This window comes from Mustela erminea, chromosome 2 (assembly GCF_009829155.1).
Source record: "Mustela erminea isolate mMusErm1 chromosome 2, mMusErm1.Pri, whole genome shotgun sequence".
Classification (NCBI taxonomy): Eukaryota; Metazoa; Chordata; class Mammalia; order Carnivora; family Mustelidae; genus Mustela; species Mustela erminea.
In genome coordinates this window covers 18,965,714-18,993,137 of record NC_045615.1, presented here as the reverse complement: position 1 = coordinate 18,993,137, position 27,424 = coordinate 18,965,714, and the positions used below count along the sequence as shown (strand labels likewise).

Genomic DNA, 27,424 nt, shown 5'->3' with positions numbered 1-27,424 from the left:
AGAAAAAACTAGATTGTTTTTGGATTATCTATTTTGCCCTATCAATTTATACAGAGAAAAAATAGCTTGGTTAAAAAAAAAATCTTATTTTCACCACAGGTTATGAAACAAAATACGTAAAATATAAACTTGATTGAATGACACTATTAAATCGTACAAAATCACAAAATGTGAACTACACTGAAAAATGTATGGGTTGAGCGCAGATCCCAGACCTACAACTGAGTCAGTTTTTCATGAAGTAGCTAAAACTAAGTTACTGGATAAACAGAATAGACTTTCTTTCCTTTTTTTTACTTCTTTTAAAGATTTTATTTATTTGACAGAGATCATAAGCAGGCAGACAGAGAGAGGGAAGCAGGCTCCCTGCTGAGCAGAGAGCCTGATGCAGGGTTCAATTCCAGGACCCCGAGATCACGACCCAAGCCAAAGGCAGAGGCTTAACCCACTGAACCCCCCAGGCTCCCCACAGAACAGACTTTCAAATAAAGGGAGTTAAGAAAAACTTACCATTTTCCCCCAACATCACCATGATTTCAGAATCTGTAAACTCTCCGGCTACAATTGCTAGCTCAAACTCTCCCATCTTTTTCTTCATTCCAGGATATTTATACATACACATCTTTTTAACTTCTTCTTCATTTGCTGTCTCGGCCACTTTAAAAACAAGTGATGCATCTCTGAATCTCAAGTTTTCTGTCGGAACGTAGCCATCCAAAAAAATGTTTATGCCTGTTGGAGTCAATGACAACAGATTAGTAAAGATTAGTAAAGATCAAGTAAAGACTAGTTTTTCTCCACAGCAAGAAATTATCACATAAAAGCAAAACCCTAGGTTCTCTTGGGAGCAATCTAAGCACAGATTTCAAAATTTTGTGGATTTGTGGTAACATGCAGTGATACCATGGTGTTTTATGTATCTAATGCAAGTTGAAATAACCTATGCATATATATTTGTCTATATACACAAAGCATATCTCTTATGATGTGACTTATGTAAGGTTTTTTTTTCCATTAGGTTTTATGCAAAAGAATATGGTGGCATTTCTGCTGTATTTTTAAATCACAACTTCTAATTTCTCTGAAAAAAAAAAGACAGTTAAAAATGGAATATTTTCAGACATAATATGATATAATTTGGGGAATAATTCTTTAAATAAAGTTATGAGTATGCATTTTCACATGAGATCTAGATACCACAAACAGAAGTTATAATATATACTGCATTTTTTCAAATTAATTTTGCAGGTTTGTAATATATTTACAGGCTTCATTTAACAAACAGACTTCATTTAACCTTTTTTTTTTGGCTTCACTCTACAAAAATAAACACTTTTTTTTCCTAAAGCTTTTATTTATTTATTTGACAAAGAGATCACAAGTAGGCAGAGAAAGAGAGGGGGGAGCAGGCTCCCTGCTGATCCCAGGGCCCTGAGATCATGACGATCATGACCTGAGCCAAAGGCAGAAGCTCAACCCACTGAGCCACCTAGGCACCCCAACACTATTATTTAAACATCTTTTAGTAAAAGAAAGAAAACATACTATACATGAGGATCCCCCAAACTGTTAAGATCCACAACGGCAGACACAGAAATGAAAAAGTGGGTTATTTGGGAAAATGAAAAGATCTGTTTTCACTGTTTCCTATATTTAAGATAATAAGAGAAAGATAGTAGCTCAAGCCTGGAAGATCTTGAAAGAAAGCCTAAGGCGGTTACTCATATCCTCTAGAATTGAGAGCCATTATCAGGGGGATCTATAGCCTCAGCCTAGAACACAGGTATTCCAGTATTTGCTGAAAGAACGAATGAAAGATCTTGCCAAAAGTCAGAGTGGTTTTTTTTTTTTTTTAATCTTAAAACTAAAGATTACAAATGTGAGGATAAAAAAATTAAAACCAAAAATTAAATAGGAATATAAATTTGAAGGAAACCTTAGTGGCCACTTAATCCAGATACTTAATTTATCAGATAAGGGAACAGAGGCTCAGAAAAGTGTGACTGTGCAAAAAAACATCAACAAACCAGCCTTTCCATTTCCACTGCAATGTCTATCTTGTCAATTTAAGACAGTTCAAGCTATAACTGCTTTTACAGTTATACAGTTCAGAGAAAGCTTTTACACACATATATATGGCATCAATTTCAGTATTCACAGAAAGCAGAAAATAAGTTCTAATTTACTTGGATTGTTTTAACAGATGGGGAACTTCAAAAACTTCACCAGGAACCATTTCCTAAAATGGTATAGCTTTTAGACATGGCATTTATAACCAGAGTTGTGAAGAGTGAATGCCACCTGCCTATGTCATTATCAACACAATTCTAGACCTACTCCATGATATAGAGTCGGTACTCAATAAGTACCTGCTAAATTGAGGAGAATAAAAAATTAATAACTTTTTAATATCATCTCTTAAGACAGACTACTGGAAAGAAAACTGGGCAATCTCACAACTTTTTCCTTAACATACGCATATATTTATATCAAATGCACAAATAGATAAGTGACAGCAATTCCTTCATCTTATCTTAATCTAAAAACTTTATGTACTTTTTATAAACTAAAAAGCTACCACTACCTTTTAATGCAAAGTGCATGATATAATATAAATTCCTTTTTACCAAAGTTTCTTAGGTATCTCAAAAGTTATCTCTTTGAAGAGATCACTTTTAAAAAAAAAAGAGCCTGCTCAACCTAAAGACTACATGAGTAATTCCTCTTGTAAAATATGGTATTTTTTCGAAGTATGACATAGGTAGTCCATTTGGGTGTTCCTAATTATTCTAGACGGACAGCTGAAGGCACACCTAAGAAAGATGAAATATAAAGTAAAAGAGGAAGAAGAAATCAGTGGAAGGAAATGGCAAAGAAATTAAAAGGAAAAAGGCATACTAGGTAGAGAATGCACTGACATTTGTTTCAGGGGATACTGAGTAGTAGGTTAGTTTTTACTTTTGCCTAACTTGCTTAGGTAGAGAAGAGATATGGAAAAGAGAGGCCAGACAGTCCCTCTTTCCTGAAAGTAGAAAGAATAAATAAAACTATACTTACGAAGCTATTTTACTATCTTATTTTAAGAATACTTACTAAACTACCTTATTAGGCCTTTTACAAACTTAAGATACAGATTACAGATAAATTTGAAACATGAAAACAAGATGAGCACTAAATAAATTTTAAGAGTTTCACTACTGGTATCGGGCTTTCGAAGATAAAGATGACAAATACCAAAATGAAGCTGTAGAAGCCAAAATATAGTAACTTTTAAGACTGCAAAGAGTGAAACTGAGAAAACATTTCTACCCCCTGACAGAAAATTCTCCAAAATGAAATGTTGTGAATAATAACTAATGGCTACAACCTCATATATATACATGATTAAATTCCATTAAGACTGAAGTCTGGGATAAATATTAGAGTAACATATAACTACTTAATATCAACAATAATACATTTTCTAAGCATTAGAGTTAAAGAATACAGCATTGTGGAAATAGTTTTTCAAGTTACCTTCTCTTACACTAAAAGGCATAGTGACAACACCATAAGCACTTGGTACGCCATATAAACAGCAGATGAAGTCAGAGAGATAGTCTAATACACTTAGATCATGCTCCACCACAATGATATATCTGCAAATCAATATAGATTTTTATTTTTAAATGTAACATAACATATAATGAAATTAAAATTATATTTAATTACATTTAAATTCTTAGAACAGTATAAATGTCAGGAAAACAGATATGTTAAAAAAAAATTAAATGCAGAGACCATATTAAGTAAAGCCTTAAAACATTTTCTTTAAAATAAGACTCATTATCAGTCTTCTGTTTCAAATTATTTTCCTAAACTAAAAGGAAGGGGAAAAAAAATAATAGGAAACAATTTATGGATACATGAAATAAATGTGTTTTGCCAATAAAGAACACATTTTTAAATAAACTTTAGCAAGCCGAAACAATTACAATAGACTTAAATCTGATGTAGCCTAAACTCTTGACTATGCTATTCGTCTTACCGATTAAGCCCTTCTAGTTGTCCTGTCCCACATGCTAGCTGCATTAGGAGATGCAGAGAACAGGATGACAGAAGCTTAACTGGAGAATTTTCAAATTAGTTGGGAAAAACAAGGGATAGACACAAAACATTACCAAAAAAAGTATACACCCAAGCATGTTCTCTAGATACAAAGTCTAGTGAAGGTCGGAAAGGAAAAAGGTGTATACTGCAGGCCTATGTAAGTGGGATGGGATAGGATGTGACATTTTTTTCTTTTTTAGGATGTGACTTTTGAAGTGGTAGGGAACAGTACTGCTAGTGTACAAACTATCAGGCAAATAAAAGTCATGACACTTTTATGCAGCATTTTATTCCTATTTGAGTTAGTTCAAAATGTTAAAAAAGCAATGTCCTACATAGATCTCAAATTCTAACATGTTTCCTACACAAGTAAAAATTTTCCACATTTGCATTAATTGAGTCATTACTCCTGTTTTAAAAAAAAAGCACTAATTTTATTCCCAATGATAAACTGTTTAAATCCTCAAGTCTGTCAACTCTTTCTCAACAATGTCTCATGTATTATGTATTCATTTTGTTCCTTTCTTTTTCTGCCTAAACCCTTGCTCAGGCTCTCAAATTTCTTTCAATATTGCTATAGACTTTTAACAAACCTCATTTTTTTCAGGTTCCCAGATATGGCTCTCAGTTGCAAATAAAACAAATTAACATACTAAGACTTTCTTTCAAGAGTTTCCAAAACTTTAGGTACTACTTCTTAGTATTAGGCACACTAAAAAATGGATCTTTGTTTACGGAATAATCTACTTTTCCATTTCTGTGTGTCTAAGGACTGTTTCTTCTCGTAAATGGTCTTCTGTTTAAATCTTCACCTGCTGAAATCTTACTCAACCCTGTAAGGTCCATCACAATTCTACCTACTGTATAACCTCCTAATATGCAAATGAGCTTTCCGCAACTCTTCAACCTTTCTCACTCTGTACTGTTATTTGGATTTTACTATTTTTGAGTATTTCTACAACTTGTTCCTAAATTTTATGAAGTGAGACTACATAGTATATTTTAGTACCTCTATGGTTTTTAGTCTTGTGATATGTACCAAAGTGATGTTTAATAAAGTTAAACTTTAAATGACGAAGAATTTGGATTTATGCTAAATTGGCGATGGGGGAAAATGTTCAGTTCTTTTTTTTTTTTTTTTTTTTAAGATTTTATGTATTTATTTGTCAGAAAAAGAGAGGGAGAGCGAGCGAGAAAGAGCATGAGAGTGATAAGCAGGCAGAGTGGCAGGCAGAGGAGGAGAGAAGCAGGCTTCCTGCTGGGCAAGGAGCCCGATAAGGGACTTGATCCCAGTACCCTGGGATCATGACCTGAGCCGAAGGCAGCGGCTTAACCAACTGAGCCACCCAGGCATCCCAAATGTTCAGTTCTTAAATAGAATTGTCCAGTAGAACTTCCTATGGTTATGAAATGTTCTAGTGTTGTTTGACTAAGGGAATGAATTTTTAATTTCAATTAAAATTAAAATGGCAACATATGGCTAGAAGATGCAGCACAGGTGTAGAATAAGAGAATAAGAAAAAAACATCATTTTAGATTAATATGGCAAGAAGAAAGAACCACAGACTTTTTAAAGGAAGCTATCATAGCAATTTAGGTATCAGGTGGTAAAAAGAATGAAAAAAAAAAAGGATAAATTTAATTATGAAAAGAAAATATTAAAAGGAAATGTCTTCGAGGCGCTGGGTGGCTCAGTTGGTTAAGCGTCAGCCTTCAACTCATGTCATGATCCCAGGGTCCTGGGACCGAGCCTGGCAGCTGACTCCCAGCTCAGCGGAGAGTCTACTTCCTTTCCCACTCCCCACTCTTCCTGCTTGTACTCTCTTTCTCTCTGTCAAATAAATAAGTAAGTAAAAATCAAAAAAAAAAAAAAAGGAAAGAAATCGTTCCTACCACACTGGTAAGAAGCATCAATAAAAAGGGCAAATCACACAAGTGAGCCAATACTCACCCTAGTTTGGTATCTTTATTGGCAATGTTCCGTTATTTGGAATAACTGTCTACTTTTTACCATTAAAATTTCACAACTCAGTTTAAGGTGGCATAGTATCGTATAGAGGCTTTTAATTTGCATTGAAAAGAAAAAAACTAGGTCAAAGCTTCTGATATCACTACCTTTAAGTGGAACTTACAGAGAGGTCCAAAATGTAAAAAAGATTTAAGTGAGCCACTCCATTTTCTGAGGGTTTGGAAAGAAAACAAATCTGCAGCATAGAGAATCTAAGCTGTGAAATTCCTACAATTAATTTTGGGTCACCTGTTGGTTTTTAATTTTACCAAAGATATTCTCGGAGGTCAAATGCTAAAAAATCCTGTTTATTAGTGTCCTTTCTCCAATCCATGCTCTATTTCTTGTTTTAAGGATATGATCTCTGAAATCTTTTTACAGCATTAAGACTTTGCCTTGACATGTCAAAGAATTTCAGGATGCATATACTTGTCATTTTTTTTTCATGAATCTATCACGAAGAGATTATTTTAACCCTTTATCTATAAATAACATCCAAGACAGCTGTGAAAAAAAATGTTTAACTCAATCATTCTCTTCACTTAGTCAATCTAATTTGTTTTGACATGTTAGCCTATTACAATTATGGCTAGCACCCTCTAAAAATACAGCACTGAAAACGCCTTAACACATATTTTTTTAAGATTTCATTAATTTATTTGAGAGACAGAACACGTATGAGCAGGGATAGGGGCAGAGGGGGAGAATCCCAAGCAGACTCTGCTAAGCATGGAGCCTGATGCAGTCCCACGACCCTGAGATCATGACCTAGCCAAAACCAAGAGTCAGACGTTTAACCCACTGAGCCACCCGGCTGCTCCCTGAACATTTACATATTAAGATATATGTCACCTGGATGTAAATCACTTTCCTTTCAGTTCTTTTTATTATGGTTAGGATGTTATGTGATATTTAAAAGAAAATTATGTGTGAAAATAGGTATTATCCAAGATTTTCATAATAAAGGGACATAAAAGTATTTTATAAAAAGGGGCTAGGGTTGAGAATCAGTGATTTTACTGCCTGTATATTCTTTTTTCTTTTTTTTTTTTTTTAAAAGATTTTTATTTATTTATTTGACAGAGAGAGATCACAAGTAGACAGAGAGGCAGGCAGAGAGAGAGAGAAGAAGGGAAGCAGGCTCCCCGCCAAGCAAAGAGCCCGATGTGGGACTCGATCCCAGGACCCTGAGATCATGACCTGAGCCGAAGGCAGCGGCTTAACCCACTGAGCCACCCAGGCGCCCCTTCTTTTTTTTTTTTTAAGATTTTATTTATTTATCTGACAGAGATCACAGGTAGGCAGAGAGAGAGAGGAAGGGAAGCAGGTTCCCCACTGAGCAGAGAGCCCGCTGTGGGCTCGATCCAAGGACCCTGGGATCGTGACCCGAGCCGAAGGCAGAAGCTTTAACCCACTGAGCCACCCAGGTGCCCCTGTATATTCTTTTCTTTATCAATTGTTAAGTCTTTGAATACTAGGACTTACATGCTATATTCTTATTTTCCTCAAAGAATCTATCATAATGTCCAGGCCTACATATAAAGTGAAAATTACAGCTACTATTTGGCACAACTAACACTCTCTTTATCACTGATAAATTTTAAGTTTCATTTCAAAGTATGTATGGGGATCATTTGTACCTTCAGCCATGACCTTGCTATGGCTTAATTTTTCAGACTCCTATTAAAATATATGTAAACAGTCTTCTCATTCCATTCTCTAAACCTCCCTTCTGAACTACATCAGAGTTCAATCCCATTCTCAATCTGCTGCATTCTGAACTTGCACAGATCAACTTTTCAGTTTCTAATGATCTTTTCTGCTGTTCCTAACCTGAGCTGTCCAATGAGTTGTCTTTTTTTTTAAGATTTTATTTATTTATTTGAGAGAGAGAGACACACAGGGAGAGCAGAACATAAGCAGAGGGAGAAGCAGGCTTCCTGCCAAGCAGGGAGCCCAATGTGGGGCTTGATCCTATGACCCTGGGATCATGACCTGAGCTGAAGGCAGCTGCTTAACTACTGAGCCACCCAGGTACCCCTGTCCAGTGTGTTTTTAATATCACAGTTGTACTTCCAACTTCTAAATCTGTTTGAGTTTTTTGAACATTTACCTATTTCCTTTTTGTGATACCATATTTTAGTGATTTCATATCCTTTTATATTTTAAATACTGTTTTATAGTTTCTTTGAGAATATCACCTGAGACATTCCTGAAGGTCTAATCCTATTGTCTGTTTTGTCTACCAATTAATTTTCAGATGGTTTCCTATTATTAGGATCACAAGTCTTTTCTTGTAGAAACCCTGGATGACTAGGATTGAGGGCACATCCCTACAATGTGGTTTTATACTTGCTTCTGCTAAGTATCCACAAGAGTAAAGATTCTAGGATGCTCTTTCTATGTTACTTTCTTACTATGAAGAGTTTAAACTCCCCTGATTATATAAATTTTAATTCCATAACTATGTGAACTGCTGATCAATGAATATATTTGAAGGGGAGACACCCCTCCACTCTCAATGAGCTCAGTGAGTGAGATATGCTTCCGTGACATCTTCATGTGCTTGTGTTTTGCTGACAAAGCATTTTTTTTAAAAGATTTTATTTATTTATTTGACAGACAGAGATTACAAGTAGGCAAAGAGGCAGGCAGAGAGAGAGAGGAGGAAGAAGGCTTCCTGCTGAGCAGAGAGCCCAGTGTGGGGCTCAATCCCAGGACCCTGGGATCATGACCTGAGCCAAAGGCAGAGGCTTTAACCCACTGAGCCACCCAGGTGCCCTGATAAAGCAGTTCTTCGAAAGTCCTGGCATTTATTTGTGACAATCTAATATACAAGTCTTTGTTTCCTATTCTTGAGTGGTTGCTAATTACATTAATTACAACAGAGGTTATTAATGTTATTACAGACAGGCAACATTCCTCAAGAAACCTATATCTTGGTCTCTTCTCTTTAACTTCATTCTCTCTTTGGTTTTGACCCTAGGGATTTCTCCTGCATTCTTATATTGGCTGTGTGTTACATCAGTCACTGAGAGAAAGAGGCATACATTCTTTTTCTACACAGAAAAAGATCTGTGGGTTTTGTCAACAGCTTTGCCATGTTGTAAATCTGTAAACCTACAACAGATAACTACCATTTCTGACATTAAACTTCTTCATTTACAAAATGGGAATACCACCTAAGAGTCTAACACACAAGACTACTATGAGGCTCAAAGGAGAGAATGCATTTCTCTCTGCAGAAATTCTGCAGTTTACAGAAATACCCCATAAACCAAAGGTGTTGTGATTATTTAACAGGTTAAGAACCCTTTGGAGTTCAGTAAGACCTAAAACAACCAGAGTTACTCTGGTGATCCTTATAATGTTCTAAATTTTGTGTGTTTGAGTGACTTAATCCATTTGAGGATCTGGTAAAAGCTAATGATTTGCCTCCTAGAAATACATACATGGACACCAGAACTTTCATACCATTTCAGTGTATCCCTAGGCTACCTGGAGACAGGCATAGTAGTAAATAAATCTAGCATTAAGACCCTCTGTTCTAGATAGAAGAAGGTAATTTCAAGTGGTAGCTCTAAATAACTGAAAGAGAAAACTTGAAAATGTATATGACACTGATGATCTCACTGATGATCTTCAGAAAACTGTATAACTCCCTAATTAAAATAATATAGACATATATCAAATCTGTACTTACCTATCTGGATTTATTAGTGATCGTATAGTGATAGCAGCCTTTAAACGCTGCTTGACATCTAGGTAACTAGAAGGTTCATCAAACATGAAACTATGGAAAAGAAAAGCAAATATAGTAATTTGCAAGACAAATATAATTCTCTCTTACATGCTATTTTAAATCCCTGTAATATGGTTTCTGATTTAACAACAATCCCCTCTTACACTAATGAGGAGTCCACTGCATAAGGGTAAGAACTTCTGTACTCTGTTCAGAAGTAAAAAGATGAAAAAAAATTATGAAAGCAGGGCTGCATATCAAGCTGAGGAGAGTGCTTAGGATAACTTACAAATTATTATCTCTTCATGAAAAATATTCTGATATAGTCTGAAGTAATTCAGACAGGTTTCTCTTGATGAGCTGAAGTCAGATGCATTAAAAAAAAGAGTTTTTGAAAAGCAGGGCACCACAGAGAATTATAGAATACTCTGGGGAAAAGACGGACTCTGCATTGGATGCCAGAGCAGAAATGTGGAAAAAGATGGGAGCAAAAAATATCTCGGAGAAGAGGCGTACCGGAAAGTAGGAAGGAAACTTCTTCCTTTTTTTCTCTCACATGGCATTCCACTCTTTTAGGGTAAAAGACCTCATATTGTACTTGAGATTATTAAAAAAAAAAAAAAAAAAAAAAAAAATCCTTTCATGTATAGAGTTTAAATAATAAGCAACTAGTTATATTTAAAAAGTGCTGCAATCCATAAGTTGTAAAGTACTTATCTTAAATAAATGAGTTATTGTCCCCTTGCGGGAATAACAGGAATGGGCGGGCAATTGATGCATTAACTGTTACAATATCCTATCTCAAAAGGAGAACCTGAAATACTATTGTTAATTTCTCTTAAAAGCACTGTTTTATTAGCAGTATCACAAATAAAAACTCTAAAATAAGGATTAAGATATACAAAAGGTATAAAGCAACCTACATATCAGCTTTCTGTATGCAAACGACAGCACACGCAAATCTCTGCAACTCTCCTCCTGAAAGGTCTTCAACATTTCGTTCTTTTAGATGGGTTAAATCTACAAAGAACATAGAGGAGGCATTGTGTTCAATGTTGAAGTTTTATTTTACCTCTTCTTGGCAAAACGTATACTATACATCATTCTGGGTGTGAATGATGTCTCAGTTGTAAACTGCGTTAACACAGAATATAAATATGAAAATTACTAAGAAATTTTCCCATTAATTTCAGCAATCCATATAAAAGATATCTGTCTTTATGAGGTAAGTTCAGGGCCTATTAAAACATATACACAAAATAAACACTTACCAAGCTGCTGACATACAATTGCTTGTGTCTTTGTTTCATCCTTTCGGTCCAAAATAGACCCCACTGTCCCCTGTCACAATATACCGGAAATAGTTAACTACTTTTCTTTAATATTCAAATGAGTTACTAAGTAAAACAAGTTTAGTCTGAGACATTTTTGATACGTCTACAAATATGCATAATACATAAATTCCTCTAAAAGTAACTGACCTTTGCAGCCTTGGGTATCTGGTCTACATACTGAGGTTTGATAATGGCTTTTAAGTCATCTTCTAGAATCTTGGTAAAGTAATTTTGCAATTCAGATCCACGGAAGTAAGTCAAAATTTCTTGCCAATCAGGGGGATCCTAGAAATATAATTATCTGAATTTAGTAATACACAATAATGCAAAAAGGATGACTTTACTTTCTGAACAATATGTATGAATTTTTTTGATAATTACAGTAAAGTACTGTAAATGTTTCTTCTCTTCCTTATGATTTACTCAATAACATCTTTTCTCTAGCAGACTTTACCATAAGGATACAATAATAATACATATGTGAAATAAGTAATTAATTGTTCTTGCTAAGGCTTCTGGTTGACAGTAGGCTCTTAATAATTAAGTTTTTGGGAAGTCAAAAGTTAAATACAGACTTTTGAATCTTTGTGTGGGGGTCAACACACGTAACACCCGCATTGTTCAAGGATCAGCTCTATATTCAAAGAGAACCCTCAGGCATCTTAAGTTTAGATGGCTAAGAGTTTAAGGAAACTCAGATTTGTCAGTTAAGTAGCATTAACAGATCTTAATTAAAAAGGAGTTTCATCCATATACATATTTTATCCATATATAGTTTCTCAGCATTAATTAATAATGTTGAAAATAACATTTAAAAAAAATATATACTCTCCTTCAAAGTCTCAAAAAACTGACCTACGTACTCATTTTCATAAGGTGGTATACATACATCATACTTTCCAAGGTTTGGCTTTTGCTTTCCTGCTAAAATTTTTAAAGCAGTTGACTTTCCAATTCCGTTAGTTCCAACTAATCCCAAAACTTCACCTGGACGAGGGATAGGCAACCTGTTGTAAGTATGTAAGAAAATAATAAAACAACTTGGACTTAGGTAGAAAAAGATACATATTAGGATTATGTATTTTAATGCACATGCACTCCACACACATCCATTAATAAGCTAAGAGATGTATGCCAGATATTATTGGCTATTAGAAAAAAAAAAAAAACCAGCCAAGATTAACTTAAACCGTTAATTGTTAGAAATACATCCATGACCAATATTATTCCAAATTTTATGTTTCAGTTTTCATTCAAGTCCACTCTAAAGTAATTCTCCTTTACATATAAGGCTGAGTTTTAAGGTATAACCAAATGCTTTGGTACAAAATTACATAGCAGGTGCAACCTCACATTGTCGTCTTTTTTTTTTTTTTTTGGCCTGCCATTTACTTACAAGGAGAAAAGTGCCACATCAACCAGAAATATTCCACTTCATTCTCCCTGTTGCAGTAGGCTCTTTAAAGCTGGCAGGTTGAGAAATACCTTTTTATTAGTAAATCTAGACTCCCAGATTCAAAATATCAGTGTTTAGCAGATTAAAAACCTCAAAGAACTCCTGTGATTTAACAATATATGTCCAAGTTCAGAGTAATATCCTCTGTATGTGAGATTAATGGATAAATAGAGAACAAGTTCCCTTAAAAGTTATTTTGGGGATAAGGGTATTATTAATAATAGTGATTCTCAACCTCACTTGTATATCTGAATCCCCTCGGAGATTTTACAACTTACTGAGGTCTAGATTCTGTAACTGGAGATATGATGTAATTGTAATTCAACTGGGCTGAAACCAAGGTATTAGTTTAAAAAAAAAAAAAAAAAAATCCCAGGTAATTCTAATGTTAGCCAGAATGAACTACTGACATAGACAGTTTGATTCTGTATGAGTTATAGTTTTGCATTTCTCTTTAGTGGATGGTTAATACCTTTTCCCATTTTTATACTTCACTGAAAATTCCAAATGTATTTTACTTTTGACCGAAGTAAAGAGATATGTTGACTTGAAGATATACCTGTGAAGTTTGAAGGCATTGGCACAATATCGATGTGTTGTTTCTTTTTCCAAGTTGCTTGGTAAATTGACAATTGATAAGGCGCCAAAGGGGCATTTCTGTTATTTAAAGTAAAGAATTTTGTGTTAATTTTTAGAAGTATACCATATGACCGGAGCGCCTGGATGGCTCAGTTGGTTAAGCATCTGACTCTTGATTTTAGCTCAGGTCATGATCTCAGGGTTGTGGTTCAGAGCCCCATGTCAGGTTCTGCACTAAGTGGGGAGTCTGCTTGAGATTTTCTTCCTCTGCTCTCCCCACCACGCATGTGCTCTAAAATAACTGAATACATCTTTAAAGAAAAAATACATACATACATACATATATATATTTATGACTAAAATGGATATATTAAGAATTTTTTTTATAAGCAATCTTCCAAATGTGGTAATTATGGGGTGCCTGCTGGTTCAGCTGGGAGAGCATGTGACTCTTGATCTTGGGGTCTTGAGTTCAAGCCCCACACTGGGTATAGGTATTAAAAAAAATAATAAACTTAACAAAAAAACCCACCCAAATTTGGGAATTTCACAAAGATATCATATTGCTTCACTTTCTTTTCTTATTTACTTTAACAATAAAAGTTCAGTTCCTTGAAGGCAAGAATCACAATAAAATATTTTCTTCTTAGTGACTAGCATATTTTCAGACTTTAGTATGTTTTTAATACTTACTAAAAAACCTTACAAAAATTGAGGGTTTTATTTTCTCTTTTTTAACATTATCTTGCTAAGAGGCAAGATAAACCATGGTTACTGAGTATATCATTCCATATGCAGTTATGACAGATGACTTATCACTACTTCCTTCTTCCTGTTTTTGTATGCTTTCTTCCCCTACTTTGTAGAGTCCCTTAAGGTCTTTTGGTTAAGGTTTAGTTTTACGGTGGGGCACCTGGGTGGCTCAGTGGGTTAAGCCTCTGCCTTCGGCTCAGGTCTTCATCTCAGGGTCCTGGGATCCAGCCTCACATCGGGCTCTCTGCTCAGTAGGAAGCCTGCTTCCTCCTCTCTCTCTGCCTGCCTCTCTGCCTACTTGTGATCTCTGTCTGTCAAATAAATAAATAAAATCTTAAAAAAAAAAAAAGGTTTAGTTTTACAGTTAGTACTTTATAATTGTACGTTTTTGGGGTCTATTTATATACCATCAACAGCTAGAGTAATATTTGCACAGAGCAAGGATTAATGTCTTTTCATCACAGTTTTTAATCATCTCCTGTGAAATTGATATTCTGTATTCCAATTGAGTAAATTCACATTAAAAAAATTAATTCATTACTTAACTCAAATAACAACTGATTATCAATCAGATAAATGTCCAAGGAACAAGAATGGCAAGAACTGGAAGGTTATTTAAGAGCATAAATGTGACTAGAAAAATTTCTCAGAAATTTATAAAGGTACATCCAAAGAGTATAACCCTAGATTAGAGATCTGTTTAGCAGAACTGTTCAAAGACCTGAGAGAATCAATTAAAAAGTCTCTGCAGGTAAAGATTTCAGTGAATTCCCATGTTGTAAGAACACAGAGAATTAAAAAACAAAAACAAAACTCCTGTATTCTATTAATTCTTTACACAAGATAGTTTTCTGCCAATGAAGTTACCTCCATTTACAGAAATTTCCTATTATTCTATCAATGTACAAAAAATGTTTATAGGCTGCAAAGGAATCTAAGGCTTCTTTAAATCTACAAGAAAAAAAAATCCATACTGATTATCTGTGAGGTACTAGTGTTCAGAGGGTATTAACTCCTACCCCCAGATTCATCACATGGGTATCTCTTCAGCCACTGAAGTATACCCCAAAATTTGGAATCTCATTTTTCTACAGCAGTGAAGAAGAAAAGAGAGAAGATAATATATTGTTCAAAATCAAATCTCCAGCACCCACAACACTGACAGGCATATAATTAGAAATTAGTAAATGTTTGCTGGCAGGAATGTTTCCTGATTACACTTTCAAAACAAGGGAAAAAATTTTTAGATACCAAGGAAATCTTTCTGGATACTTAACTAAGGAATCAGAAACCAATGTGAAACATAAGCCTTATAGACTCAGTTAACAGAGTGGTACCCATACTCTGGTAATGTTCCTTTCTAAAAATATTATCTACAAGGAAAAATACCTAAATTAAGAATTTAATGTACTGGTTCTTAAATATTGTTTATGAGCTGAATTTGGAAATCTACCATTTTAAAGTTATAAACTCTAACCAAACTATTCAATGCAACAAAAACTGAGGTATTCTGAAAAATAACACTATTGTGGTAACTCCAACAGAAGAATGGATAATATTGCAGAAGCACTAAGGAATTAGGTTAAATTTTTTTTTTTAAAGATTTTATTTATTTATTTGACAGACAGAGATTACGGTAAGCAGAGAGACAGTCAGAGAGAGGAGGAAGCAGGCTCCCCGCTGAGCAGAGAGCCCAATGTGGGGCTTGATCCCAGGACCCTGGGATCATGACCTGAGCCAAAGGCAGAGGCTTTAACCCACTGAGCCACCCAGGCGCCCTGGAATTAGGTTAAATTAAAACAATTTTGGCTGTATGCATTTCTGTTTAAAAGGTGTGATTTAAAATTAAATACAGACCTGAAAGAATTATATATAACATGACTCACGCTTTTTGTGTTTACATTTCCAAGAAGTACTTGTAAAGACATGGGAAAGAATGTCCTTCTCATAAAAAGGTGAGGGAAAAAAGGGGTGAAAAAAAGAAATTAATTTTGGTTGGAAATGGCTTTCCAAAGTTGAGTAAGGCAAGGATAACTTTTACATAGGGTGGTTTAATTAATTCAAAAGCAACAATATTAAATATTAGATTATTGATAATTTTCTTAAATTTACATTTTTAATTCATTGCTTTATATTTTGCCTCTTTAAAAATAGCTATAATGTATTTAGAATTTTCTGACTACTCAGGTTCCAAATTTGACCCCCAAAATAAAATATCACTTACCTTAATACAAATACCACAACCAATACAAAGGGTTTCAGAAATCCATGCTATTTTGCTCTGGGGTGTAACCTCTATGCATAATTTTCCTGGCAAAAGAAAAATAGAGTTTGGTTATTTTCCCTGTCATTCTAATTTTCTTAACATTGTTACTTAGGTAATTCTGGTTCCAAAGCTCCACAGAGAAGCAGATTTTCAAAAACAGAGGCCACACAAAGAAATACAATTGAGACAATATCCTAAAAACCAGTGCTGGGGCGCCTGGGTGGCTCAGTTGTCGGGCATCTGCCTTCAGCTCAGGTCATGATCCCAGGGTGCTGGGATCAAGCCCCATGTCAGGCTCCTTACTTGGCGGGAAGTCTGATTCTCCCTCTCCCACCCCCCTGCTTGTGTTCCCTTTCTCACTGTGTCTTTCTCTCTTAAATAAATAAATAAAATCTAAAAACAAAAACAAAACCCAGTGCTTTGCAGGGATTAATTATAAAATAATTAGTATATATTACTATTGGGGAAGAAAATTTAGAACTACGGCAGATCCTGAAAGCTTTATTTTTTTTTTTTAAGTTTATTTATTTAAGTAGTCTCTACTCTCATGGTGGGGCTCAAACCTATGACCCCAAGATCAAGAACTGCATGCTCTTCTGACTGAGCCAGACAGGTGCTCCCCCCAACAGTTTTATTTTTAAGCTGTCTGACCTGAATATCTAATTCACAAAATATGCCTTGGAAATGGTATTGCAAAAAAAGGCATATAATATATAGCTAAATCAGTGAAATTCCAAAAAGGTATGTAGTCATCCAACATACACACGAAATTAAACTTGACATTAAGGATATTAATAATGGAATTTCTAAACAGCATGGTAGAATATAATGGATGACATCTAAAGTTTCTTTTAAGATTCAAAAAGCTTATACCTCACTAATACAGTAAAAGTAACAATTACCTTAACATAACCCTTAAAGACTACCAATACTTCTGGACTATTTTTAAATTTATTTAATCTTGAAAATATAGCAAAACCTCATGAATTAGCCATTCTTATTAAGCTGTTCATTCTTGCTTTTTAAAATGAGAATACTATCAAAAACAAGTATTTTGGTATTCCTTTCTCCATGACTTAGAGTAATTATAGAACTTTTCTAGAACAGCAAGATCTCAGTAACTGATTTTATAGCCAAATTAACTTTAAAAAATGTTGATAATAACACATTATTCTTACCATTAACAAAACAGGATCATTTAGTCACAAAGCAGTAAGAAAAATTAAGAGTAAAATCTGGTCTTATCTCGGGGCGCCTGGGTAGCTCAGTGGGTTAAAGCCTCTGCCTTCGGCTCAGGTCATGATCCCAGGGTCCTGGGATCGAGCCCCACATCGTGCTCTCTGTTCCTCGGAGAGCCTGCTTCCTTCTCTCTTTCTCTCTGCCTGCCTCTCTGCCTACTTGTAATCTCTGTCTGTCAAATAAATAAATAAAGTCTTAAAAAAAAGAAATCTGGTCTTATCTCTATACTTTAAAGAAACTAATAGGAAAAAAAGTACATGCCTAGAGAACTATGAAGCCAATTTATTTCTTTTAAAACCTTCTTTTATCTTTAAACAGCTTACCCATTCGAACCACAGGGCAACTCTTTTTGCACTCCTGCCGACATTTCTTAGGCTTACATTTGTCATGGTTGACAATAGCAATTCTTGTTAATTTATCCGCCATAATTCTAAGAAAGTAAGAATATCCAGCTCTTCTATTAAAGAAAAATTAACAAAATTATGCACAGTCAATGCAATTAGTTAAGAGAATTGAATCACAGGCATAGAAGTTAGAGAGGAGAACATAATTTATCACTATATTCAGATATGACTCTCTGGAACTACTAAAAAAACTAGTAAAAGCAATAAAGTCATTTTGTAGGGCTGAGAAAACAATATCTTACATATATACTACTAATCAGAAGATTTATATAAAAAAAGAAAAAACACTATTTTCAATGGTCACAAAAAAGAAAAGATCTAGGAATCAAGTTAACAAAAATATATACATGTGAGGAAACTTTCAAACCATAACTGAGAAACATAAAAGACCTGAATAAATAGAATGACATACTCTCAGTTTTTATAATATAGAATAATCAAAACCAGAGATTTCAACCTTTCCTAAATTTATATTCAATCCAATTTCAAAGAAAAACAAAACAAAACAGACAAACTAAACGGGAAAGCTTGTATGCAAAAAAAAAAAAAAAAAAAAAAAAAAAAAAAAAAGGGTAGGAAAAGGAAAAAGAACAAAGGGGATGGGGAAACTATACTTGATAGATGGACAAAAATGATATAATGTCTCCGTAATTAATACTGATTCTAGTGTCTGATATAGTCCAATAAAACAGAATAGGAGCTGATGTGAAAAATACATAATAAAGATGTCTATTCCCTCCCTCAAATTAAGTATTACTTCATGTCTTATTTGATTATTAATGATGCTACTAATGGAAATTATTATTAAGGCTGTGACCATGATGTTCATCAAGGGGAAAAAATAAAACTGCATTTCTCTGGGAATTTGTAATATGGCCATGGTGAATTTTATGCTAACAACATTAAAAGGAGAAGAGGACGAAGGAACCATAAGTGTAGACTGCACTCACTTTTAAAGCTTTTATAAATCTTGATAATTCACAGTGCCATCAAATATGCAACTAAGGTCAAAATGAACTTAAAAATCTTCTACAATACTGGGCTTTGTGACAGACATCAGATTTCTTAGCATAGTGATTCAAATAAGTAATTTCAAAAACTATCTTGAAATTCCAGGTTATTCCAGGATGTAATTAATGGTAGACCCTGAAGCCAAAAGACTACCTTTTGGTAGTTAGTCTGTTGGCTTTTTCTGTCAAGGGCTGTGATAATTCTGATTTCTTTTCTTTCTTTCTTTTTTTTTTTTTTTTTACTGACTGCTTCCCTTTGTAGACCTTTCTCACATGCAGTAATACCATTAGGCTTGGAGAGGGATAAAACAGCATGTTCCTCAACGCTGCTCCCAGACTATCTTCTATTTCTCTCCTCACTACGAAGTCAGCTTTTGCTTCTCATATCATCAAACTACTTTAGTCATTCACTGACCATCAAATCTCTCCCTTCCATTTAAGGACTACTCTGGGCCATTTTCCACTCTCTTTTACTGCTCCTGTCATAATTTTTGATTTCAGCATGTTCATAGATGATCTTTGTATTAATAGCTTGTTTTCTTATCAGTAACCTCTCTCCTCCAGTGAACTTTCTTTTACCCTCCCTCAACCTTCTCATTCCTTTGGTGAAATCCTTGACCTTGTTATTACCAATAACTGCAATCCTTCTATAACCTCCATTTCAAATACCCCATTTTTCAACCACCACTCCCTATCTTTTCAGTTGTACCCAACAGTCCAACAACCCTTTGAACTCCCCCATTCCTTACACTTACTGTATCTTTTGATTCTATCACATTTTCACTATCCCTCAGCTTTTGTATCTTCATGTCCCTCTGAACTTGGCTAAATATCCCTCTCAGTCATTTATACCCTTACTACAATCCTGGTTACATACCACTCTTCATCTGCACACATAAAGCTGAAAATGGGTAGACAAAAAGCCAAGCCACGCTGACTAGGGAGCCCTTATGCCAAACAGCAATCACATTATATGTATTTGGTGGACAGTGACGTCTACTTGCACACTTGCTAAGGGGAATATTTTAACAATTCTCTCCCGTCTTCCACATCATAAATTACTCTTTCCACTGGCTCGTTCCTATTAGCACTCAAACATTCTATTATCTGACTCTATCTTTTCCCATTTCTTTACTTCTCCTTCCCTTTATATCAAGACTACTTCAAAGAGTTGCCTACAGTCAGCGTTCCAAATTCCTATGTATTTTTTCTGGACTCCATTTCAGACTTTAGTGCCCATTATTCTATCAAAACACCTTATCAGGTCATCGCTACTCTACATACAGGTAAAACAAATAGCTAATTAATGGTTCTTAACTTAGTTGAACACTTCACATTGCATCTGACACAATTTATGACGTTTTCCTAAAGATAGAAAATCTTTCTTAACTTGGTTCTGGGACACAGCACTAATCTGATTTTCCTCCTATTTTCTTGGTCATTTTTCCTTATCTTCTAGGCTACTGAAAGTTGAGAGGTGCGCTAATAGTCACATTTTTAAATCTCTATTCATTCTTTAAGGTATTCTATTCTGATCTCATGGCTTTAAATCCTATTTATATGCTGTTAACTCCTCAATTTCTATCTCTAGCCAGGATACCTCTCCTAACCCTAAAATTACATATCCATCTACCTGACTACCCAACATCTCTTCCTGAAGGTCTAACACGCATCTCCCAAATTAAAGTCCTTAAGTCCCCACCAAAATTTGCTTCTCTAGCAGTCTTGCCCATTCTGTTAAATGACAACTCCAGTCTTCCATTTACTCTAGCCAAAATTCTTGAAGTTATCTTTTACATGCCACAATAGCAAATTCTGTCCAATTTACCTTCATGAATCTGACCACTTCTCATCACTGTGGTCTAAGCCACTACTATTTCTCATATGCATTACTCTAATAGCTTCCTATCAGGTCTTTCTGCTTTACTCTTACCTCCTTCTACTTCAACTCTTGATGGTTCCTTCTCACTACACAAGCCAGGATGATCCTTTTTAAGTAAAAGTCAGATCTGGATGTGAGGGCGATCTGGCTGTGACATCTGTAACCCCACTGATCGCCAGGGTTGATTCGGATGATCTGGCTGGCTAGGTGGGTGTCCCCTTCCTCCCTCACCGCTCCATGTGCGTCCCTGCCGAAGCTGCGCGCTCGGTCGAAGAGGTCGACCTTCCCCGATAGAGGAGAGGACCGTTCCTTGGTCAAGGGTATACGAGTAGCTGCGCTCCCCTGCCAGAACCTCCAAACAAGCTCTCAAGTATAAGTCAGATCATGTCACTCCGATCATGTCACTCCTCTCAACACCTGCAGTGGCTTCCCTACTCATTCTGAATAAAAGCCAAAGTCCTTAAAATAACTAATGAGGTACTGATCAGCCTCTATTACCTTCTGATGTCATCTCCACCTACTCTAGCTCTTGTTCATTCTGCTCCAGCCACACTGGCTCCCTGCTGTTCTTAGCACACATCAGACATGTTCTTGCTTCAGGGCTCTAACATTTTCTATTCCCTCTGCTTCTAATGCTATTCCCCCTAGTGAGTTACAAGACTCACTACTTCAAGTCTTTAATGTTTATTTCTAACTACAATACCTATAATATAGGTATAGTATAGTATAGTATAGAGTATAGTATAATATAGTATAAACTATAGTTTATTTCTAACTATATTAATGTTTATTTTCTAACTGTACTACCAAAAAATATACCCTAATGATTGTTTTTTCTTCCCTGATTTACTTCTTTAGCGCTTTCTACTATACCACACAGTATGTATTTCATATATATGGGTACACATGGTTTATGTACATATTTATTGTGTGTATATACATGTATTTATATACTCCTCCTCTCTACACAATATTTTTCCCACCCCAAGTAAAAGATACTCATGAGAGCAGGGATTTCTTGTATGTTCAGCCCAATGGCCAAACCAGTGCCCAGCACATCATAAAAGCTCAAATATTTCTGTTGAATAAATGAGAAAATGAATTTGGATATAGTAAATAATTTGATAGGTTAAACTGATCAGACATATTGTCAATATTTCATAGTGACAGTTATCCACTAAAGTATATACTGGAAAAGAAATTACCCAAGAGAAGACTAAGTATTTATGTAATAAAGAGAATTATGGTAACTAAAAGATCCACTCTACCCCCTTAAAACCTGTAAAAACTGGTCCAGTTTTCATAATGACTAGAAGAGAAAGAAATTAAATGACTTTTGAATTGCTACAAAAGAGCTTTCACTCTAAGTGATCCCTAACTGAAGAGTTTTTAGTTATTAAAATAAAGCTAGACACCATACAAATTACCTGGTGAATGAATGTCATGAGGTTCCTTCTACAGGAACTTTTATCACACAAAACTTTTATCACACAATTGCTGATGCTAAACTTTATTTCTGCCAAACTAATAAAGTGTTTCATCTGTTATTTCAAACCATTTTAAAAACCAAGTGACTGAAAGTGATGATGTATAGAAAAATAAAAACATACCAGAGATGATTAATAAGCTGATTTGTATAAGAAACAGAGATAAATTATAATCCATTTAAGACTAAGGAATATAAATTCTTTGTAGAACTCTTACTTGTGTCAACAATAATGACTAAATTTGTATATTATTTTCAAGAACTGGGGAGGAGGGATCCCTACTTTCTTTTTCAGTGACATACAGCACAGTGAAGCCGCAGGGGTGGGGGTAGTAACAGACTGCTGGAGACAAGAGAAACTTGAAGATATTTCAGATCTGAAGACAAACTGCTCAAAACAGGTACTCAAATAATGACCCTCTCTGTCATTCTTCCAGTTGGGAGGAAAAAAGGAAGTGAGAGGCATTATGGAAAGCATTTTTGGTCTAAGACCAAAATTATCATAACATCATGTGAAAGCATTTAAAAGACTGCTGTGCACAAATGACTCCTGATATCACATAAAATATTCCAGCCCATGGTTACTCTAAGTTATTAGTCTTATAAAACATGTAAGTTGGGAGTGGTGTACAATTCTTGATTTCAGAGTCTTAAACTGAACAGGTTTCTAAGAAGGGACACCCAATTAATACTTTTTTACTCTTTCAGAAATTTATTAAATGTTCTTAAAATGTTTTTAAGGGACATAACAAGATTTTAAACACGAAAAAAAATACCCTTTTGGTACAAATACAGGTCAGAGCCCTTGGTTAACACTGACTAAACATTACTGTCAGGTAGCTGATACGGTACGAATATTTTCAGTATATGAGACAAATGTACTGATAAATGCAACACAACTACCACTATCATAAATGCCTAGCTAGCAGTCCCTGTGGGAGAGAGGGTAAAACAACAACAAAAAACCCCCAGCATAACCCCTCCCACACTCCTCCCCATTGTTTTTGACAGTTATTTCTCACTCTTATGGACTTTACTACAAAAAAAAAAAAAAAGAGGGAGGGAGAAAATAGGTTTTCGTATTTTATGGGATGTGGGAGTTGGCTTTAGCCATCATGTCTAATAAAGCAGGCGCCTTCGCGCTCCTGATCTCCTGCAGTTTGTATAAAAACAGGGAACACAAGTCACCAAGAAGAAAGTGCCAAGTGCTTTAGAAGCGCACTATAAAAAAGATACAGACGCTGAACCGGGAGATTACTTGGGATAACCGAATACACGTTACTCTAAGAGAAAAGCAGAGCGACAACTGCCCATTATTGCTATAAAGACGGGGAACGGAGGATTCGACTCCATGGCGGCAAAATGCCATGACTCATTCCATAATTACCAAAGAAGCCGTAGAAGAAAAGGCTACGACTTCCTAGAATCAAATAGACACGTGTGACAATATATCCATTTTACTGTGTCGGGGTAAGGATGGGGGAAAAAAGGGATGTTTTAAGTTCTGAAGTTGCCTTCTCTGGAAGGTTCAGCTTTCGGGCAAGAGTGTAGTCAAGGGGGAGTGGAGACGGTCGTATCTGGATCTCTGAGATGGCATCTAAGTCCATTCTGGTAGCCCCTGAGCGGGTGGCCAGCAACAGTGGCCGAGGTCCAGGTCAGCTGGAGGTGAGGAGTGACATGCCTCCAAGCCCTCGGCGGTGCCCCCGCTCTGGTGGTTCCAGCTGTCCCTTCCGAGCCGGCTGCCGCGCGCCGCAGCGTTCTCCGCCGCCGACACCAGAGGCCTCGCCAAAGGCTCTCAGAGAATGTCCCTATAGTCTTTAAACCGTGTCACGCCGCAGTCAACCGACAAACCCTCCCGGGCTACTCACGTACCTGGAGAAAACGATCCCCTCGCGGAGGGGAGCTCAGAGGCCAAATCAGTTTTTCCTCTCACTTCTCCCTCACACGGCACGTTCCTACGGCCACCGGCCAAAATGGCGGTGCTTAGCCACCGCCTCGCGCATGCTTTAGGAACGTAGTGCGCGCGCGCGACAGAGAGCGACAGGCGGAGCCCGGGACTTGGTCCGGCCGGCGAGAACTGACGTCATTGAGCTGCGACTCCAATTTAACGTCGTCGGGAAAGCCGGGCTGTCCTGAGTGGGAGTGGCACGGAGCTGCAGGGCATCCTAAAAAGCTGGGTTGCTGCAAGCCGGGTCTGTAAGCTGTAAGTGCGTGGACTCCTCTCACCCCCCACCATGTGGAGACTGGTTCTAGCGCAAGTAGACGCGTTCTTATCCCAGTTTTCAATCCCCCTTTTTCCCTCCCGATCTCGAGGCCGCTGGAAAGCCATTGCCCATTCTAGCATTTTCGTAACAGAGGTGTCAAGCGGGACCAGTAGAATCTGGTCCAAATACTGCTGGTGATGGCGATCTCTCCTTGGCCTCAGCCCATTCTTAAGTGTGTGGCCAGGAACCCAGGCTTTCCGAGCTCCGTGTTTTATCCACTTGGTGGCGTCCAGTACCACGTCGGGCAGTTGAATTCTGTTCCAGTGAGATGAGTCCCTCCCTCCCTTTTTTCCTTCTCTCTTTCTCTCTTTCTCCCTTCCTCCCTCCCTCCCTTTCTTCCTTCCTTCCTTCCTCTCTATTTTTTTTTTTTTTTGGTCCAGTTTGACTTTTTGGAACGTTTGACAGCGACAGGATATTCAGCTTCTAGTGATAGCCACAGGTTTCCTTGTCTCATTCTAGTCTTTCCTTAGCTTGTAGAAGGTGAATACTTTGGCTTAGGACTGCACTTATTCATTCAGTAAATTGCTAATTGAGCATTTAAGTCTCAGGCCTTTCTGAATTTTACTATCTAGGGATTTCACTCTTATTTAATGAGTATCATGTGCTGTGTTGAGATTAGGGAACAACAGATCTAAAAGGTGTCAAGGAGATGGTATGTTGAGTTACTGGGTGAGGTTTCTAATAGCGGATATAACCATGTTCAGTATCTGTAACTGCACTCTGTGAGCTGTTTTACATATTGCTCACTACTGGAGATTTTTTTTTTTTCATGTCTGCATAGATTTACCAGGATAACAAAAGAAGTAAAATTTGAGGTTTAGAATGGGTCGTTTATTCACTTCTATGCTTTGAAACCATTTTTCTGACATCTTCTATGTCATGTAAATGGAACTTTTGGCAACTTGGGAGAAGTGATTTTTCTCTGTATCACTTAATGGATTATTTAAAGTGGAGACCTGTATCTCATTGTGGTTTTGTTTGTATTTCTCTGATGATTAGTTGAGTATCTTTTCATGTTTCTGTTGTGAGATAATCACGTAATGCCTGTCAGAATGGCTAGAATAAAAAAGACATGAAATAAGAAGTGTTAGGAAGGCTGTTGGAGGAAAAGGAACCCTTCTGCACTGTTGGAGAGAACATGAATTGGGCACTATGGAAAACAGTGTTTTAATTAATTACTTTTTCAAAAAATTAAGAATAGAATTACCATATAATCCAGTTACTCCACTACTGGGTAACTTACCCAAAGAAAGCAAAAACACTAGTACGAAAAGATATATGCACCCCTGCATTCACTGCAGCATTATTTACCAGAGGCAATATGTGGAAGCAACACAAATGTCCATCAGTAGATAAATAGATAAGGAAGATGTGGTATACACACACACACACACACACGATGAAATATTAGTCATAAAAAAGAATGAGATCTTGCCATTTGCAACAACATGGGTGGACCTAGAAGGTATAAGACTAAGTGAAATAAATCTGATAGAGAAACACAAATATCACATGATTTCACTCATGTGGAATTTAAGAAACAAAACAAAAAAATAAACAGACTCGGGACGCCTGGGTGGCTCAGTTGGTTAAGCAGCTGCCTTCGGCTCAGGTCATGATCCCAGTGTCCTGGGATCAAGTCCCACATCGGGCTCCTTGCTCCGCAGGGAGCCTGCTTCTCTCTCTGACTCTGCCTGCCACTCTGTCTGCCTGTGCTCGCTCTCGCTCGCGCTCTCTCTCTGACAAATAAATAAATAAAATCTTTAAAAAAAAATAAATAAACAGACTCTTAAATACGGAGAACAAACTGGTAGTTCCTGAAGGGTAGGTGGGTAGGACAATGGGCGAAACAGATAAAGGGGATTGCGAGTAGACTTATTGTGGGGCACCTGGCTGCCTCAGTTGGTGGAAGGTGGGACTCTTTTTTTTTTCTTATTAACATATAATGTATTATTTGCTTCAGGGTACAGGTCTGTGAATCATCAGTCTTACACAGTTCACAGCACTCACCATAGCACATACCCTCCCCAGTGTCCAAAACCAAGCCACCCTATCTCTCCCACCCTGACCCCCCAGTAACCTCAGCTTGTTTTCTTAGATTAAGAGTCTCTTTTGGTTTGTCTTCCTCCCCGGTCCCATCTTGTTGCATTTTTTTCCCTCCCTACCCCCATAACCTCCACCCCCCCCACCTCAAATATCTCATATCAGAGAGATCATATGATAATTGTCTTTCTCTGATTGACTTATTTCGCTTTGCATAATACCCTCTAGTTCCATCCACATAGTTGCAAATGGCAAGATTTCATTTTTTGATGGCTACTTAGTATTCCATTATATATAACCCACATCTTTTTTTTTAAGATATTTTATTTTATTTTTTAAATTTATTTACTTGACAAACAGATCACAAGTAGACAGAGAGGCAGGCAGAGAGAGAGAGAGAGAGAGAGCGAGCGAGCGCAGAGAGCCTGATTCAGGGCTCGATCAGGACCCTGGGATCATGACCTGAGGCAAAGGCAGAGGCTTTAACCCACTGAGCCTCCCTGGCACCCCACCCCACAATATCTTTATGCATTCATCTGTTGATGGACATTTAGGTTCTTTCCATAGTTTGGCTATTGTGGACATTGCTGCTATAAACATTCAGGTGCACATGTGCATTCGGATCCCTACATTTGTATCTTAAGGTAAATACTCAGTAGTGTGATTGCTGGGTCATAGGGTAGCTCTATTTTTAACTTTTTGAGGAACCTCCATACTGTTTCCTAGAGTGGCTACACAAGCTTGCATTTGAAAGGTGTGACTCTTGATCTTGGGGTTGTGGGTTTGAGCCCCACCTTAGGTGTAGAGATTACTTAAAAATAAAAATTAGGGGCGGCTGGGTGGCTCAGTTGGTTAAGTGACTGCCTTCA

At 36.5% G+C, this 27,424-nt stretch overlaps 2 protein-coding genes across 3 annotated transcripts in view; one reads left to right on the top strand and one right to left on the bottom strand.

Moving 5' to 3' along the window:
* The window catches only part of ABCE1 (ATP binding cassette subfamily E member 1), a 33,433-nt gene extending 9,169 nt beyond the window's left edge, over window positions 1-24,264 (bottom strand). Inside the window, exons 1-11 of the mRNA XM_032332403.1 lie at window positions 24,121-24,264; window positions 17,790-17,923; window positions 16,186-16,271; window positions 13,189-13,286; window positions 12,063-12,180; window positions 11,321-11,458; window positions 11,111-11,180; window positions 10,763-10,859; window positions 9,801-9,890; window positions 3,517-3,638; window positions 511-732 (exon numbers count right to left, since the gene is read on the bottom strand). Coding sequence (XP_032188294.1) covers window positions 511-732; window positions 3,517-3,638; window positions 9,801-9,890; window positions 10,763-10,859; window positions 11,111-11,180; window positions 11,321-11,458; window positions 12,063-12,180; window positions 13,189-13,286; window positions 16,186-16,271; window positions 17,790-17,892 — 1,144 coding nt within the window. The 5' untranslated portion in view covers window positions 17,893-17,923; window positions 24,121-24,264. The remainder of the gene's footprint in view (window positions 1-510; window positions 733-3,516; window positions 3,639-9,800; window positions 9,891-10,762; window positions 10,860-11,110; window positions 11,181-11,320; window positions 11,459-12,062; window positions 12,181-13,188; window positions 13,287-16,185; window positions 16,272-17,789; window positions 17,924-24,120) is intronic.
* Window positions 24,265-24,321: 57 nt separating this feature from the next.
* ANAPC10 (anaphase promoting complex subunit 10) overlaps window positions 24,322-27,424 on the top strand; it is a 111,496-nt gene continuing 108,393 nt past the window's right edge. The window contains exon 1 of one of the 2 annotated variants that reach the window (XM_032332404.1): window positions 24,322-24,451. The gene's annotated coding sequence lies outside the window, so the exon portion shown is untranslated. The remainder of the gene's footprint in view (window positions 24,452-27,424) is intronic. The other variant, XM_032332406.1, reaches the window with a different exon arrangement.